The sequence below is a fragment of the Cydia splendana genome, chromosome 20 (assembly GCF_910591565.1).
Source record: "Cydia splendana chromosome 20, ilCydSple1.2, whole genome shotgun sequence".
NCBI classification, from domain to species: Eukaryota; Metazoa; Arthropoda; class Insecta; order Lepidoptera; family Tortricidae; genus Cydia; species Cydia splendana.
Window position 1 is genome coordinate 7,425,676 of NC_085979.1, and position 16,238 is coordinate 7,441,913.

A 16,238-nucleotide genomic window follows, 5' to 3' on the forward strand; every position below is an offset into this window, starting at 1 on the left:
GTAGAAAAAGGCGCGAAATTCAAATTTTCTATGAGACGATATACCTTCGCGCCTACATTTTTTCAAATTTGCCGCCTTTTTCTACTGACAAGATCTGCTTGACCAACTATAGGTTTGGGTATTGAAGGTTTTGTCTATGGAGTCAACTATAAGGCCCGTTACACACTATCGTACCGCACCAAGGTCGCCGTGCGGTGCGATAGTGTGTTTTATGACTATAAGACACGCAGAACAGTGTAGATGTGGGAACAGTAGAAATGTAATAAAACAACATACTTATAGTTTATACAAAAATATACTTTATGTATAGTTTTCTAACATAACATTTTGTGTTTTATACACGTAATGAAGACAAAAATAAATAAAACAAGTATAACCACTTTCAGTACAACAAAGTCCATATTACAAGAAAAATCCAGTGTCCTTTCATTCATTTTTTTCATTATTTCATTTCTTTTTAGGGTTCCGTACCCAAAGGGTAAAACGGGATTATGGGACCCTATTACTAAGACTTCGCTGTCCGTCCTTCCGTCTGTCACCAGGCTGTATCTCACGAACCGTGATAGCTAGACAGTTGAAATTTTCACAGATGATCTATTTCTGTTGCCGCTATAACAACAAATACTAAAAACAGAATAAAATAAAGATTTAAGTGGGGCTCCCATACAGCAAATGTGATTTTTGACCAAAGTTAAGCAACGTCGGGCGTGGTCAGTAATTGGATGGGTGACCGTTTTCTTTTTGCATTTTTTTCCGTTTTTTTTTTGCATTATGGTACGGAACCCTTCGTGCGCGAGTCCGACTCGCAAATGCCCGGTTTTTTATTTATTTCTATTATTATAATACATTGTGTTACGAAACTTATGAACTAATTACATGCTTATAATAGTTATAATTTAATTAAACTAACTAATGATGGGACATGTCAGCATATAAATAAAATTTTCAAGAATAAAATTATACAATTAACTAAATTAATTAATTAAACAAATCATTGGTGATGTAGCAGCCAGTTAGCCGATACACTAGTAGCTTCAGGTGGTCGGTTGGTGAGCAGCACGGCAAACAGCAGTTGCAGTAGGTATATGAGTATATTGCGAGTGAAAGTACAAGTTAATAAGGTGACCCTCCTTCTCAGGAATCTAAGATGCGTCTATATCCCTCTCTTGCCTGTATAGTAGTTTTATATGATTATCTTGCTTCCGCTGTTAGAGTTGCTGTTCGACAAGACGTGAAGAACGTGCGACTCTAATACGGATTATAATCACGTCTAACCATTGACGTATTATATCTATGGACTGGCCTTACGGGCACTAAAAATGGTACTAGTTCAGCGGTATGACTCACCAATTCGAGCCAATCGCGCAGCCTAATGCAGCTAGTTGCGACCGATCGCGCGCGTGATGCGAACTCGTCAACCAATGGCGTGCGTGATGCGAACTCATCAACCAATCGCGTTGTAGCGGTGTCACACCGCTGTACTGGCCCCATTCTTATTGCCCGTAAGGCCAGTCCTGAGATTTTATACGTCAATGCGTCTAACATGTACGACATGGACGTGCAACTAATTAGATTCCGAAATGCATGTACAGTGATAAGACTGTACAGGTGATTTGCCTTTTTATGGTATTTAAATTGATCAAACATAAATTTTTAGGTTGTTATAATTACAAGGCATTCCATGATGGGTATTTTATTGAGCGTGTTATAAAACACTTAATAACAACACTAAAAGTTGATCCGCCCATTGCCTAAGGCAAATCCTCCCTATGTTTAGTCTTATAATGTCTTACTAAAGCCTGTTTATATCGAGACGCGTACTCGCAATCGCTACGATCGCATTTAAAAGGCTTGCCAGTCGTGTGTACCCTCTCATGCGTTCGCAAGTTTGTCATCTGACGGCATTTGTAGTCACAGTATTTGCAACTGTATGGTTTTTCCCCAGTGTGTACCCATTTGTGACGTCGTAACTCTGATTCCCATCTACATTTAAAGCCGCATTCGCACGTATAGGACGATCTAGTATGTATCACCTGATGTAGACGCAGGTGGCCTTTATAACGAGCGACATAATCGCACTGTTTGCAATTTAATTGTTCCTCATCAAAATGATAGTTTTTATGTCTATTAAAATTTCTCTTGGAGATTGTTGTATAATCACATTGAGTACACTTGAATTCTGTGACCTGTTCGCCTTTCTTGTTCAATCTAATCTTTGTGGAACTAGAAGTATCACTTAATTGTTGGTTCATTGTTGAATGTAATGAAAGTCCGGAAGATAGGTGCGTGTCTTGCATGTGTTTTCTTAAAATAGGCTTTTTTCTGAAATTCTTATTGCATTCTTCACAGGTGTATAGTTTCTCTCCACTGGAAGAAGTCGCGACGGCTAGAATGTGAAAAAAATTTGAAAGTTGCTACCATGTCTATGAATCCTTAATTTTAGCTTTATAAGTTTACAACAGGTAACTAAAATCACATCAATAGAAGGCACAAGAATGAGAATAGACAACGTTCGCTAAATATTATTGTATGGGAAGTTGGGAAGTTTTATAGTTCACTCCTGCGTGACGTTGATCAGTCCGTTGCTGTGGGCGGTGCAACGCCCCCATGGACTGTCTTAAGTTAATATTAACTGTGTTAGTTTATAATTTACAAGAATGCACTGTAAGTACTCACCCGACTGTGACGAGTCGTCGGCACTCGGATCATTAGGCGTCTCAGATTTAACCAGAGGATCTTCATCTGAAAAAAGTAATTATGTTTACACATTTGATTTTGGTCGTAATTTTGATATTTGTCAGGCAATCTTAGAGAATAGAATAGAGATAGAGTGTTTATTCGTGGCAAAATAAAAGAAGAAAACAACATGTAACACAACTTAACATAAAAGCCACGAAATGGTCCCGACTCAGCATGGTGCTAGCCTGGCTGGGCTAGCGCTTGTGTGTACATTGTCGATCTGTGGTTGTACCTCACAGGTAATTCTTTTGGGAATTAACAGTCAGCAGGAACAGTATTTGCAAACTTAAGCGAAGGCATACGAAACACGTTACATTGAAGAATGATGCGGAAGGGTAGAAAGTAACACCACAATAGTCGGGTAAATAATGAACGCTTTAATAGAAAACTGTTGGCCTTATATACTAGTTACATCCTTTGTTTGAGTTCAATCATGTGGAAAATCGCAATGAATCATAATAATATTAATTGTATTTTATTGTTGTCTCGAGTTACATTGGAATGCCAATTATTATTGAAGCGTGAAAAAGAATTATAATTTATCTATTTGTCAGCTGATCAGCTGTGATCAGCTGTGTGGCCTCACTACAACAGTACTGTTGTGATAAATATTGCACGTGTATCCTCGTCATTGTATTACGTGAAAAGAATGTGATACATTCGTATTGATGGATCAAAATATTTACTGTACATCTAACCTTTGCCTTAGATCTAGCAAATTGTTAAACAAGTATACTCACGTAAAACATTATCTTGCTCATCTACAGCCATCTCTGCCCTCTCTGCGGTCACTTCATCTGAAGCAAAGATGTATACGAAATTCTCAGTGTGAGCGATTCTTTTATTTTTTGCCATTTTTATATATTGTGACCTTTTTTGCCACTTTTGTGTTATTTCTACTCAATCATAATGGGATAAAAAAAATGTCCCAGAGTTTTTTTCGCTATTGTATTACTATTTCCCCATATACTTTGTATGGCGGTAACAAAAAGGTAAATTTGAAAAATGTATGGAATTTTAGGACACTTTTTTTCCTATAAGGATGAAAAGAACTCACGATCCTGACTAAAAATAACACAAAAGTGGCAAAAAAAGGTCACAATATATAAAAATGGCAAAAAAAAAAGAAACGCTCGTGTCAGGTGTCACCATTGCAGTTCAGGAGGATACTTTAATGTTTTAGTTTGATTAGGTCTTCATTAATTGTAAATATTGTAACCTCCTAATTGTCATGGTCCTAGATATAGTAGGTACATGTTCAGTTCAATGAAATTTAAATCCTTTTAAATTGGAACAAACTCAATTTTCTATGCTACAGGTCCTAGCTTACTGGGCCTTAGAGGGTAATTATATTGAACATAATGTTTTTGCCATGTATTGTATGTAGGTATATGAACAAGGAATAAATTTTATGTACTTACATAACATGACAAATGCAGACTCATCACCCGTCCTCTCATCAGCCACCTCAATCTTAATCATGGGCTCCACTGAACAATACACGTAAAATATGAATAAAACAAGCTTAGAATTTTAAATTATATAAAGTAAAACTCAAACAAAAAGATGTTTCAAAAACGCTAAAGTAAAAAGGAAAATACAGAATGAAGATTATAAGTATTCTAACCAATTGGGACCAAGACTAGTTTAAAGAATTGAAATGTCTGTTTTTAGGTACAATGCAATCAAATATAACATAATTTTTCAAAAAACAGTATCCATACAGTACAGTAGCCGCTCAGAGATTTCATATTACATTACTTTTTCAGTCCTTATTTCAATAATTCAAAAATGCATTTGCCTTGGCAAGTTTCGATGTGTGGGCGGGATGATATGCTAACCTTTGGCATGCAGTGCTCCCTCCAGCTCTGCCTGGCTGCGCTGCACTTGCAGCTTGAAGTCACTAGCGTCTCGCAGGCGGCCCACGCATGTCAAGCAGATCCCACGTGAGACATCTCCATCAACTGATAGCTAAAAGGAAAGTTAAATATTGACTGTAATTATATGAATTAAAAATGATTCACCTAACTTCAAAATCAGATAAATAAATAAATAAAAATAAATATTTCCTGAGAGGGTAGAGTGGTATGCGAGTTCTAAGTTGAGCAACTCAAATATATAATTGTACATTGGCCATAATTTACGGAAAAAAGATAAAATTAGCACTTAGGCTGAAAAGTAAACCATATTTGGTCTAAGACTGTAATCATTCTCATCAAATAAGTATCATGTCACCAGAACACTTTTAGCATTGTACATAATATATGGAGCAGTGAGCATCACGGGCGATGCTTTCGGTGGTACACCCGTATCTTATATGAACTTGATATTATACCGTTTTTTAATGAATTACATCCTGCTACAAGTAATAAACCAAGTTGCATTTACATGTAGATCAAAGCACTCCTTGAGCATGTGGGAATATATCTCTGTTTTGCCGAGATGTGTGTACGACGTCGCCAGGTCCTTGTCCGGAGGGCACCGCAGGCAGCAGCGACATGCGTTCATCACTTCCATCACAGTGGTCACACTAATAAACCAGTGTAACAAAAATTATGACTGTGTCGTGTTTATTCAATACAACCACGAGAGAAAAACAAAGAGAGTATAATTGGAAATTCGGAATGAAACCAAAACAAGAACCAAGCGGGCGATCGAGACAGAGACCAATTTTTTTTTTAACGAAATGACATATACGTTCATAAACCTGTGACCTATTTTATAAAGCTACAAGTTACAATTTACAAGCGGAAGTCTCTTTCTAACCCTATGTGTTAAAACGAGACTTCCGCTTGTAAATTGTAACTTGTAGCTTTATAAAATAGGCCACTGATGTTTGTATAATAATATTTCAGAACAATGTTCAATCATTTCTGATTAGTTTTTTTGATTCATTTCCAAATTATGATCGTCGAGCCATTTTTGTGTAGAGAGCGATATTTCCCGCAATCGTTCATTGCACTCTGCACTGTTTGTGCAATTAAATAATAAGCCCCCTCCAGACTATGTGCGTGAATCGCGGCGCGACGTCGCGGAGCGAACATATAGCCCCCTCCACACTCGTGCACGAATCGCGGCGCGAAGCCGCGAACGCGAGTGTGGCGTCGATTTTCGTAGACAGCGAAATCGACTCCACACTCGCGTTCGCGGCTTTGCCCGCGATTCACGCGCATAGTCTGGACACAGTATAAGAACAGTAGTGAATCTTCATAGAAATGTGCCGCTGCCGGCTTGAATGTGTGCGTGCGCGCCGGGCGCCGTGTACGCACGCGCTGCCACGCACACATTAGCATAATATACGGGGGAATACGGTGGCGGCAGTGTGGGCCGTACCGCGACTGTGATCGCGCGCATTCGAGTACGCTACCCGCCCGCTCGCAATTGTCTGCTCTGACGGTACGCCTTAATTTTTTTGATCATGACTATGAACAGAGGCAATAGTATAAGTAAGGTACTAGATTGAAAAGCTTGATTATATCACTATTGTATACAATACTTTTTCTACGAATCAACAAAAATAATACTTTAAACTAGTAGAATCATACAAACAAACCAAACCAAAAGTATACAGCTAAGATACGGGAGCAGCCGCGATACCTTCATAATACTGGTACGCGCCCCGGCCGCCGCGTTGGTTGGTCAATGACACCTCGTAACTCATGAGGCCATGGTACTTGCTCCGCGCTAAATTCAATTTTTAGACAGTTGTTTTCTCGATTTTGGCCACCGAAGCCTATAGAGACTAACAAGCAACACTAAGTGGTTTTCGTAGTCTATGGATGTTGCTATATTAAGGGTGTCACATGCGCGTTTCTGATTTATGAACCAATTGTTTCTACTATACAACCTAAAATTAATAATTAATTTGAGCTATGGTTTTGTTTCGTCCTCTTGACCGCGGCGAGCTGTAATTAGTCATTTTCATTATAGTTGACTAAACTGTATCGAAATGAATATTATAGTTTTGTTGGGAGCCCGTACATTAAAAATACCCATTTGCAGTTTGGTATAAGAAATCTTAATTCAAAAATTACAGTCGTACAGTAGATAAAAAATATAGTGTCTCAATAACGACTCCTCAAACCCGGACTTGTCATTCTTCATAATACCTACTTGCCCATGCTTCCCTAAAACCTTTTTACTAAATTTATACGTAAGGATGAGAATTTACTTTACTTTAACCGCTAATAATAAAGCGTTCCGAACATGCGTTTCTGTATCGAATTTATAATTTTTTTAATAACTGCCATTTCCTAATGTTAATATTTAAAAAGCGTTTTATTTATAAGTACTTCATTTATGAATTGATAGAACATTTCATTATATTATAATAAATAGAAACGTAGTGCTACTCATAATACGCAAATAATATTTAACTAAAAATAAAAGTGACAACCCTAAGCGCCAACGCAAAAGTAGGCAAATAACTTGCCGAGCGGCCTTAGATTCACTACTGTTCTTAGTGTACTGTGGTCTGGAGGGGGCTTATCGCGAAGTTGACGTATGACTCCACACTCGCACACTTCACGGTGATTTCGCAATTTGGTTAGCGGCAATATGGCGGAAAAGCAACAGCTGATCGAGTTTAACTGTTAGTTATCTATGGCATCATACGTGATTTAGCTGTTTTTCCATTTTGTTTTATTGTAAAACCGTAAAATATAGCTGCTTAATATAATATAATCATAATATAATTATAATTAATATTTATCTTACCACAGAGGAGCCAAAATATTGTGTAAAGACCCCTCAAGACTATGCGCGCGAATCGCGGGCGAAGCCGCGAACGCGAGTGTGAAGTCGATTTCGCTGTCTGCGAAAATCGACTACACACTTGCGTTCGCGGCTTCGCTAGCGATTCACGCGCATAGTCTGGAGGGGGCTTAATGTGGAGTCTTGCAAGTTCGCGCTTCGCGTCTCCTTTGACGCGGGCCGAAATACCGACAAAAAACGGAGAACAAGGCGCGAAGGCGTGAACAATCTGCGAAATCGACGCCACACTCGCGTTCGCGGCTTCGCCCGCGATTCACGCGCATAGTCTGGAGGGGGCTATAGGGATACGTCATCCGCGAACATTATACAGGTTGTGTCTAATATTTTTGGCAAGTCGTTTACGTATGACAAAAATAATAACACCAGCAACACTTCCCTGAGGTATAGAACACGTAATATGCCGTATGTTAAGGCCCCAGTACACAATGGGCCATCGCCGGCCACACCAAGGGACGCAGCCATGCGGTAGAATGAGATGGCAATATCACTTGCTCCCTCTAACGCATAAATGCGTCCGTAGGAGTGGCCGGCGATGGCCCATTATGTACTGGGGCCTTTAGATGTGATGTCTTTAACTTCCCCAGAGTCTGCATTTCCGGTTTTCCAAGTACGATTTAAACCATTTATATGCATTCCCGCGAATTCCCATGCCGTTCAATTTCGTCAATAGAATTTTATGGGAAACGCGGTCATAAGCTTTCGTCATATCAAGGAGGAGTATAATTATTTGATATCGAAACGCACCGCATTTAACTGTCAGTCACTGTCAATCCATCCCGTCAATTACACTCAGTGCATACTTAGTGCATGCTCAGAACAGAAAACAGAATTTTACGTTGTTCGGTGTTTACTTGTTTACTCTTCCGCTTCGATAAAATCTACATTCATGTTTTATTTGTACCTATAATATTTAACGTAAAATCGGTATCTGCAAGTCTAAAGTATTAGTTTAGGTTGAGGCCACCAAGCTTGAGCGGCAATGGACGTGGTAAATTCATGTCGCTGCTGCCTGCAGTGTCCTCCGGACAAGGACCTGGCGACGCCATACACACATCTCGGCACAAAAGAGATATATGCCGACATGCTCAAAGAGTGCTTCGATGTTCATGTAAGTATATTATAGCTTTGTTTATTTTATTTGTAGTGTAGTCAAACTTATGTAGGTATAGCTCAAGTAACTCTAAAACAGCACAAAGTTAAGTAGAAGTACGAAGAAGTAGTTGAATTTCATATGGTTATAAAACAAAAAAAAAATTCGATTGGAAATTAACAAACTGATATTGATACTTCAATTAGTACTATAGGTAAGATTGTGAGCCTTATGAGGATAATTTTTTTAAATTGATTTTATCAGTTTTTGTTACTACATATTTTGCATTTTAATCAGCTACATGTATTCAATTTTATAACTAAATGTTGGCAACTGATTATTCAGCATACTTTTTAACCTTTCAAACTTATAGTTAACACTGGATGCAAATGTCTCTCGTGGGATTTGCTTGACATGTGTGAGTCGCCTGCGAGACGCGAGTGAATTCAAGCTGCAAGTGCAATGCAGCCAGACAGAGCTGCAGGCAGCGCTGCTGGTTGAAGGTTAGCTATGAAGTTAAAGTTAACTTTTTCCTCATGCATTCCCTCAATGCTGAGGATCGTCATATCAAGTTCTTCTGTTGAAGACCAGATTCGTCCATATCGGGTGTTCCAGAAAGTATAAGCGCAACTTTGCAATCCTGCTTTTTGGATTCAAAATACTTAACTAAATAAATAAATAAAATAAATAAATAAGTATAGGACATTCTTACACAGATTGACCAAGTCCCACAGTAAGCTCAAGAAGGCTTGTGTTGTGGATACTCAACTACTCGGACAACGATATTGTATATAATATATAAATACTTAAATACATAGACAACATCCATGACCCAGGAACAAACATCTGTGTCATCACATGTTATTGATAGAAGTGTAGTGTTGGCAGTAATGAGGTTGGCGGGTAGAAGTATTTTACAGATGGTGCCAGCATAGCTTGCCCTGTCAATTCCTAGAATTGTGTCGCATTCCTGTTAATTTTTTGCAATTGTACGGCCTGCAATGCCAGCCCTTTACTAAGCCAAACCTCATAGAACAAAACTAGGGAAAGGGGCAAGCTATGATGGCGCCATCTATGCAAACCTTTGGCAGTTGCCAACCCCATTGTAATGAACTCCTGTTTTTTCAGGATCTAGTTCAGTGGAGCCTATGATTAAGTGGGAGATCTCTGATGATGACTCTGCTTTTGATGTGTTAAGTAAGTACTTTTAAAATACTTAGAATAGAAACATAAAGTGAACTACAAGGTTTGTATACAGTTGCTACAAGGTACATTATCTAGGTAATTGATTATTATAACAGCAGATAATTAGAAAGTAGATAAAAAAGAAAGCGCTGGTGGCCTAGCGGTAAGAGGTCCGGAGGGCGCGGGTTCAAACCCCGGCTCGTACCAATGAGTTTTTCGGAACTTATGTACCTACGAAATATCATTTGATATGTACCAGTCGCTTTTCGGTGAAGGAAAACATCGTGAGGAAACCGTACCAATCGCAATAAGGCCTAGTTTCCCCTCTGGGTTGGAAGGTCAGATGGCAGTCGCTTTCGTAGAAACTAGTGCCTACGTCAGTTCTTGGGATTAGTTGTCAAGCGGACCCCAGGCTCCCATGAGCCGTGGCAAAATGCCGGGATAACGCCAGGAAGAAGATTATAAAGTAGATAGTTGTTAATCGCGTTTCATGTTTGTTATTATTAGAAGTTGTTTTCAAAAACCACTATCTTCACAAATTTTGCCAAAGTTGCTACTATAATAAATATGTAATTCAAAACTGGTTTGTTTCTATCCTCCTAAGTCCTGAGACTCCTGAGTTCCTTTAAAAAGAACAAATTAAAATCGAGTTTTGAACTATAGTGGAATAAAAGAAGAAGGCTATAGACCTTTTAGACCCACTTGCACCATTCCACTAACCCGGGGTTAACCGGTTAAACCTGGAGTTGCCATGGTTACCAGTACAATTTGACACTAGGTTAACGGTTTAACCGCTTAACCCCAGATTAGTGGGATGTTGCAAGTGGGCCTTATAGTTTATGTTTGTACCTATGTAAAAAGTTAAAAAGTAAGTAATCAAATGCTATTATGCAGTAGAAGGTATCTTAATTGATTGAGAAAAAGATAAAAACTTTGAATCAACCTTAACCCTCTGAACGCCTGTTGTGTGCGGCGCGTGACCTTGTGGCAATTTTTTTATTTTTTTTTTCTTTTCAACTTAAATCTGCAATCGGCTGTTCTAGCCATAAACAGATGGGCCCTTGTGGCAATGAACGAAGGTTGATATTAGGCTGTAGTCGCGCACGTTGTTGACTTCTTTGTCGGTGAAAGGGTTTACTACACAGGCAACTTTCCTGAAAAACTAGGCGCTAATGACCTTTTAGCTCCAACACAGAATAAGTAGTGTCCGACCGAAACATGTTTCTTTGCCGAAACCGAAACCGAATGTTCGGCTTTGGCTCTAGTTTCGGCCGAAACCGAAACCGAAACCGAACCTTTTGTAGACTTGATAAAATCGTTGAAAAAATGTCATAAAACCGCTTTTACACAAATATTATGGGGCTGTCAACACCCAATGTCCTTGAAATTGATGTTACTTAACCCATTCATGGCCACGAACCGCTGAGCGTACACAATACGGCGGGCCACCATACAAACCGTTTTTAGCTAAAACGTATGACTCAGCTTATGGGTCTCGAGCCTGGCGCGCACGGTAAATAAATCGCCGCTTATGAAGCCGGCCAGTTGAACAGCATTATGCAACATTTTTACTAACCACCGTTTTTCTGTGCCTATCAAAAAAAAAAACTAATTATTGCAGTTTGGTTAGGCGGGTTCAAATTCCGGTAATCCATAGCCATGGTCACAAAATACAAAATCACTAAACAGCACAGGAGGAGTATAAAGTCGCCCACGAATAAATCGTGACTAAATAATATTTCCCATGTTACTCCAAAGTACATCTCTAATTGGGGGGATGGGATGAACCACTTCTTGAACTCTTGTGACAAATACCACATGAAAGATAATACCGTCGCCGCCGCTCGGATGCATTCCTTGTTTATTGTCCAAGTGTGTCCGATAAGCTTACACCTGGTCGGTCATTTATCGTTGTTTTGGTAAACACCATTATATTAGTAACAATAGAGAACTTAAAATGTATTATAGTACTTACTTTCTAATCTGCCGTAGAAACCACGATGTTTTAAAGAACTTGTAGATATTTGTCACAAACTATTTGTAATACAGTACTGTTTCAACCGCCTTGTTTTATATTAAAACGAAAAAAAAATGAACCTTAACATCATTGTTAGTAGGTAATTGCCTAAGATACAATACAACGATCACCAAATATTATGACATAAAAGTACAGTGGGAGAAAATCCTAGTTGCCTTACCCCTCATACAAAACAAAATATTATTATACATACTACGGTTTGGTTCCTACAAAATGTGGCTTACCATCATCCAAACAGTAATCGGTTGTAAAATGGTACAATATCAAACAGCTTCAACATGAAATAAGCTTTAAAACCAGCCAATAAAGTTTATTTTAGCCTGCTACGGAAACATTAGTAGTTATTACAAGTAGCGCCAGGCCACGGTGACCCATACCTTGAGCCATGTCAATAACTTCTGAAATATATATATTTTTTGTATTTTTTAAATATGGATTTTTCTGTTTGCTTGCAACGCATATGTATCTAGAATTTCAGTATATTTACTATATTGCACTGATAGTAAACCAAACTTGAATATTCTAGACCTGTTTTCATTAAAAAATACGATATTATATTTTTTTTACCTAATATACCTTATAGAATTGGTTGTTAGCTTATATGATACTTACGTTATTACATCAAATTACGTTTCGTTTAAGTTTAAATCACAATTTATTCAAGACTCACATGTGAGTCACTGGCCCTGCGGAACTGTTTGAGCATGACCCATACGCTGAGTCGCTGGCCCTGAATGGGTTAAGCAATTTTTTAAGAAAATTACTAGAGTTAGACCAAGATAATTCTGCAACGATTTTGATAACACACGCAGTGCGAGTGTTATTTAAACGTCAAAATTTCTATGAAATTATGACGTATAAATAACATTTGCACTAAGCACTGCGTATGCTATCAAAATCATTGCAGAATTTTCTTGGTCTAACTCTATTCATTCACCAGTCAAGCTAACATGTAGATCAGATATAGGGTCAACCAAAAACTAACTGAAAACGCGAGCGCAGCGAGCGCGAAATTTTTTGTTAACAATATCGCAAGGGAAGTAACGGGAGTGGAAAACCGAGAAAAAGGTGGATGGACTGTGTGAGAGATGATATGAAAGTGAATGATGAGATGACGGGCGAGAGAGAGGTATGGAAGAAAAAGACATGCTGCGCCGACCCCAAATGAATGGGATAAGGGCAAGTGAATGATGATAATCGTAAGGCCGGGTACCGATCTTCACCTGGGCCTAAAAGTCCGAAGTGCCCCAGTGAGGCGAACTTTCATGCGAAGTAAAAGCCGTGCTTCAGGCTTCAGGATAAGTAGTTGAGCACAGACTCCAACCAATGTCCATTGTATTAAAAAGGGAGACGCGCAGGCCGAGCATGGCGCAGCGAGGCGAACGGCTAAGTTGAAGTAGAGGACATGTGGAACACAAACCAAATGGTAAATTGAGGTAAAAAGTGAGGCTAAGGTCGAGCATTCGTATGAAAAACTGCACTGGGGACACTTTTAAGGGTTTTATCTTCGTTTTAATCAATAGTCAGAAAATCAACTTTGCAGTACTACTTGAGCGTAGCCTTTAGCCTCGCTTAAAATTTGCCATTAGAGGTAGATAGGAAAGTGACTGAATAAGAGCGAAAAAGACAGCGTTCGACTCGGGCCGAACTGATACTCGGCCAACGGCTACGTGCGATAGTGCTATCTCATTCACTCCGATACAATGTGTGCGATAGACAGTGTGCGCGTTATAGGTATTGACAGCCTCATAAGACTGCGTCGACCGTCCAGTGGCGCCCTCATTGGTGGAATTGTGTTTTATAATATACCTATACATGAATCAGTAAATGTAGGTTATTACTATTGTTGTCCTACTTATTCCCCAACTTTTGGTCTTTGTCCGAAGTGCCATTTCGTAAGTTTCGGCCCGGCCGAAAGGTTCGGCCGTTTTTTGGCCGAAACCGAAACTACAGCCGAAACATGATTTTTTGGCCGAAACTGGCCGAAACCGAAACCGAAACCGAACCTTCGGTCGGACACTAAGAATAAGTAATACTACTACCGTACAGAAAGGACACTTCCTACCAAACCGAACTTTTACAGCGATTCAGGGTCTAATAATGCTATGCCTTTCTAACTTATGGCACTATCCCTTTCGACTATTGAGGGTTGTCAAAATTCAAGTCATTATCTGTGACAAAACTGTCGCAAAGGAACATCAAGTTGTGACAACCCTAATAAATGCTCGGAGCAATGCTGAGCCGAACGGAGCCGAGTTTGCCCGAAGTCAGGAGTCTCTCCCCACAGGCCCCTCTAATCAGTATGTTTTTATTTTGTTTCAGGTGAAGACTTTTTAATCAAGTCAGAGCCGCCATATGATGAGATGAAGGATGAGTTGTCAGAGACAGGTAAGAGTTGATGATAGGCTGATGATGATGATTCAAATTAGCACTAGGAACTTAAAATCATATAGCACTAAATTTAGAACGCTTGGACGACCATGATAAAGAAAAAAGCGCATACGTCCCCCAACCTACCCTAATGTTGTCTTGTTTGTGTCTAGACGTTGAGCAGCCCCATTTCGAGATCGCCATGGCCAGTTCCGGAGGAGAGAAACCATACACTCGCGAAGAATGTCACAAGGGCTTCAAAAATAAGTGTGTCGTAAAGAAAGACATGCAAGAAACGCGCTTATTGTCCGAAACTTCATGCGATTCAATACTGACCCAGGAAAGAAACAATAGTGATTCTTGTGGTTCCACAATCCATAAGAAAAAAGAACACGGTGTTGAGAATTTGACGTGGAAGGCTAAATTAAAACGCCGCAAAGTAAAAAAACTTCTAAATTGTAATCATTGTAGTTTCAGCAGTCCGTATAAATATAGAATACTCCGACATCAGACGATACACACAGTAAAAAGCCTTTTTAATTGTAATCACTGCAGTTACACAAGTCCGGTTAAAGGAAGAATGCTCCGACATCAAAGGAGACACACAGACGTAAAGCCTTTTTTGTGCAACAATTGTGCTTATCAGTGCAGTTCAAAAGACAAATTGCAAACTCATCTGATGATACACACTGGCGAAAAGCCTTTTAACTGCAGCATTTGTGACTTTAAATGTAGACGAAAAGCAGAATTACGAATACATGAGATGAAACATAGGGGTGAAAAACCTTATCAATGCAGTAAATGTGATTATAAGTGTACTACTAAATTTCAGTTAAAAAGACACGAGGGTATACATCCTGGAATGAAAAATAAATCGCATAAATGTACTCATTGTGACTACCAAACCCATGATAAGTCACATTTGAAACGTCACCTGAAGATACATACAGGTGATATGCCTTTTAAATGTGACTTTTGCGATTATCAGTGTCGAGAAAAAGAGCACTTGCGTTATCACCAAACGAAACATACGGGTGAAAAACCCCATAAATGTAGCTATTGTGACTTTAGATGTACTCGGAAATCAGATTTACCGGCTCACGAGCGTATACACACTGGTGAAAAGCCTTACAAGTGTAATTACTGCAGCTATGCGTGTCGGCAGAAACATGTTTTAATTGTACATATTAAATCTAAACATCCTGGTGAACAATGAGAAGCTTTACAAGCAGTGGCGTGCACAGAGATTTGAGACTGGGTAGGCAAAATTACATCAGAAAACCGGGCAAGTGCGAGTCGGACTCGCGCACGAAGGATTCCGTACCATAATGCAAAAAAAGGCAAAAAAAATAACGGTCACCCATCCAAGTACTGACCCCGCCCGACGTTGCTTAACTTCGGTCAAAAATCACGTTTGTTGTATGGGAGCCCCACTTAAATCTTCATTTTATTCTGTTTTTAGTGTTTGTTGTTATAGCGGGCATAGCGGCAACAGAAATACATCTGTGAAAATTTCAACTGTCTAGCTATCACGGTTCGTGAGATACAGCCTGATGACAGACGGACGGACGGACAGCAAAGTCTTAGTAATAGAGTCCCGTTTTACCCTTTGGGTACGGAACCCTAAAAAATGAGAGCTACTATATCAACAAAAAAATTGCGTGACGGTTTTCATTTTGTTGTCAAGTCTTTTCAATTACTTCTTTTTTTTTGGCTAAACGAAAGCTTTGAAAACGCATCATTTTTAATAGTTTGCACACACACACACACATACCCACCACAACTTTCACAGTTAAAATTATCAATTTTTTCACTAATCGCACTTTATAATTTCCGGCAACTGTTAACTGTTATCTCATAAACTCACCAAAACAAACAAACAATGGCGACCGAATAAAAAATGTAAATAAACTTAACCGTAAACGAATAAAAAAATAGTCTCGTATTAGCACTAAATTACCATAGCAAATGCTAGTTTTTAAAATAGTCACGTAAACATCGGAACTATTCGGAAACTTTCGGGCGTCATTCGTTTAGGTTTGG

The 16,238-nt window shown here is 39.1% G+C and overlaps 2 protein-coding genes across 2 annotated transcripts; one reads left to right on the top strand and one right to left on the bottom strand.

The window, feature by feature from the left end:
* Positions 1-429: 429 nt before the first annotated feature.
* LOC134800919 (zinc finger protein 567-like) lies at positions 430-5,350 on the bottom strand. Its single transcript, XM_063773450.1, has 6 exons — positions 5,128-5,350; positions 4,581-4,710; positions 4,161-4,229; positions 3,480-3,536; positions 2,677-2,742; positions 430-2,386 (listed from the first exon to the last, which is right to left on the bottom strand). Exons 1-6 carry the CDS (start codon positions 5,254-5,256, stop codon positions 1,752-1,754), a joined length of 1,086 nt encoding a protein of 361 aa, XP_063629520.1. The 5' UTR covers positions 5,257-5,350; the 3' UTR covers positions 430-1,751.
* Positions 5,351-9,748: 4,398 nt separating this feature from the next.
* Positions 9,749-15,418, top strand: LOC134800920 (zinc finger protein OZF-like). The gene is made up of 3 exons (XM_063773451.1): positions 9,749-9,799; positions 14,148-14,213; positions 14,369-15,418. The coding sequence occupies exons 1-3, from the start codon at positions 9,751-9,753 to the stop codon at positions 15,409-15,411; spliced, it is 1,158 nt and encodes a 385-aa protein (XP_063629521.1). The 5' UTR covers positions 9,749-9,750; the 3' UTR covers positions 15,412-15,418.
* The last annotated feature ends 820 nt before the right edge of the window (positions 15,419-16,238 follow it).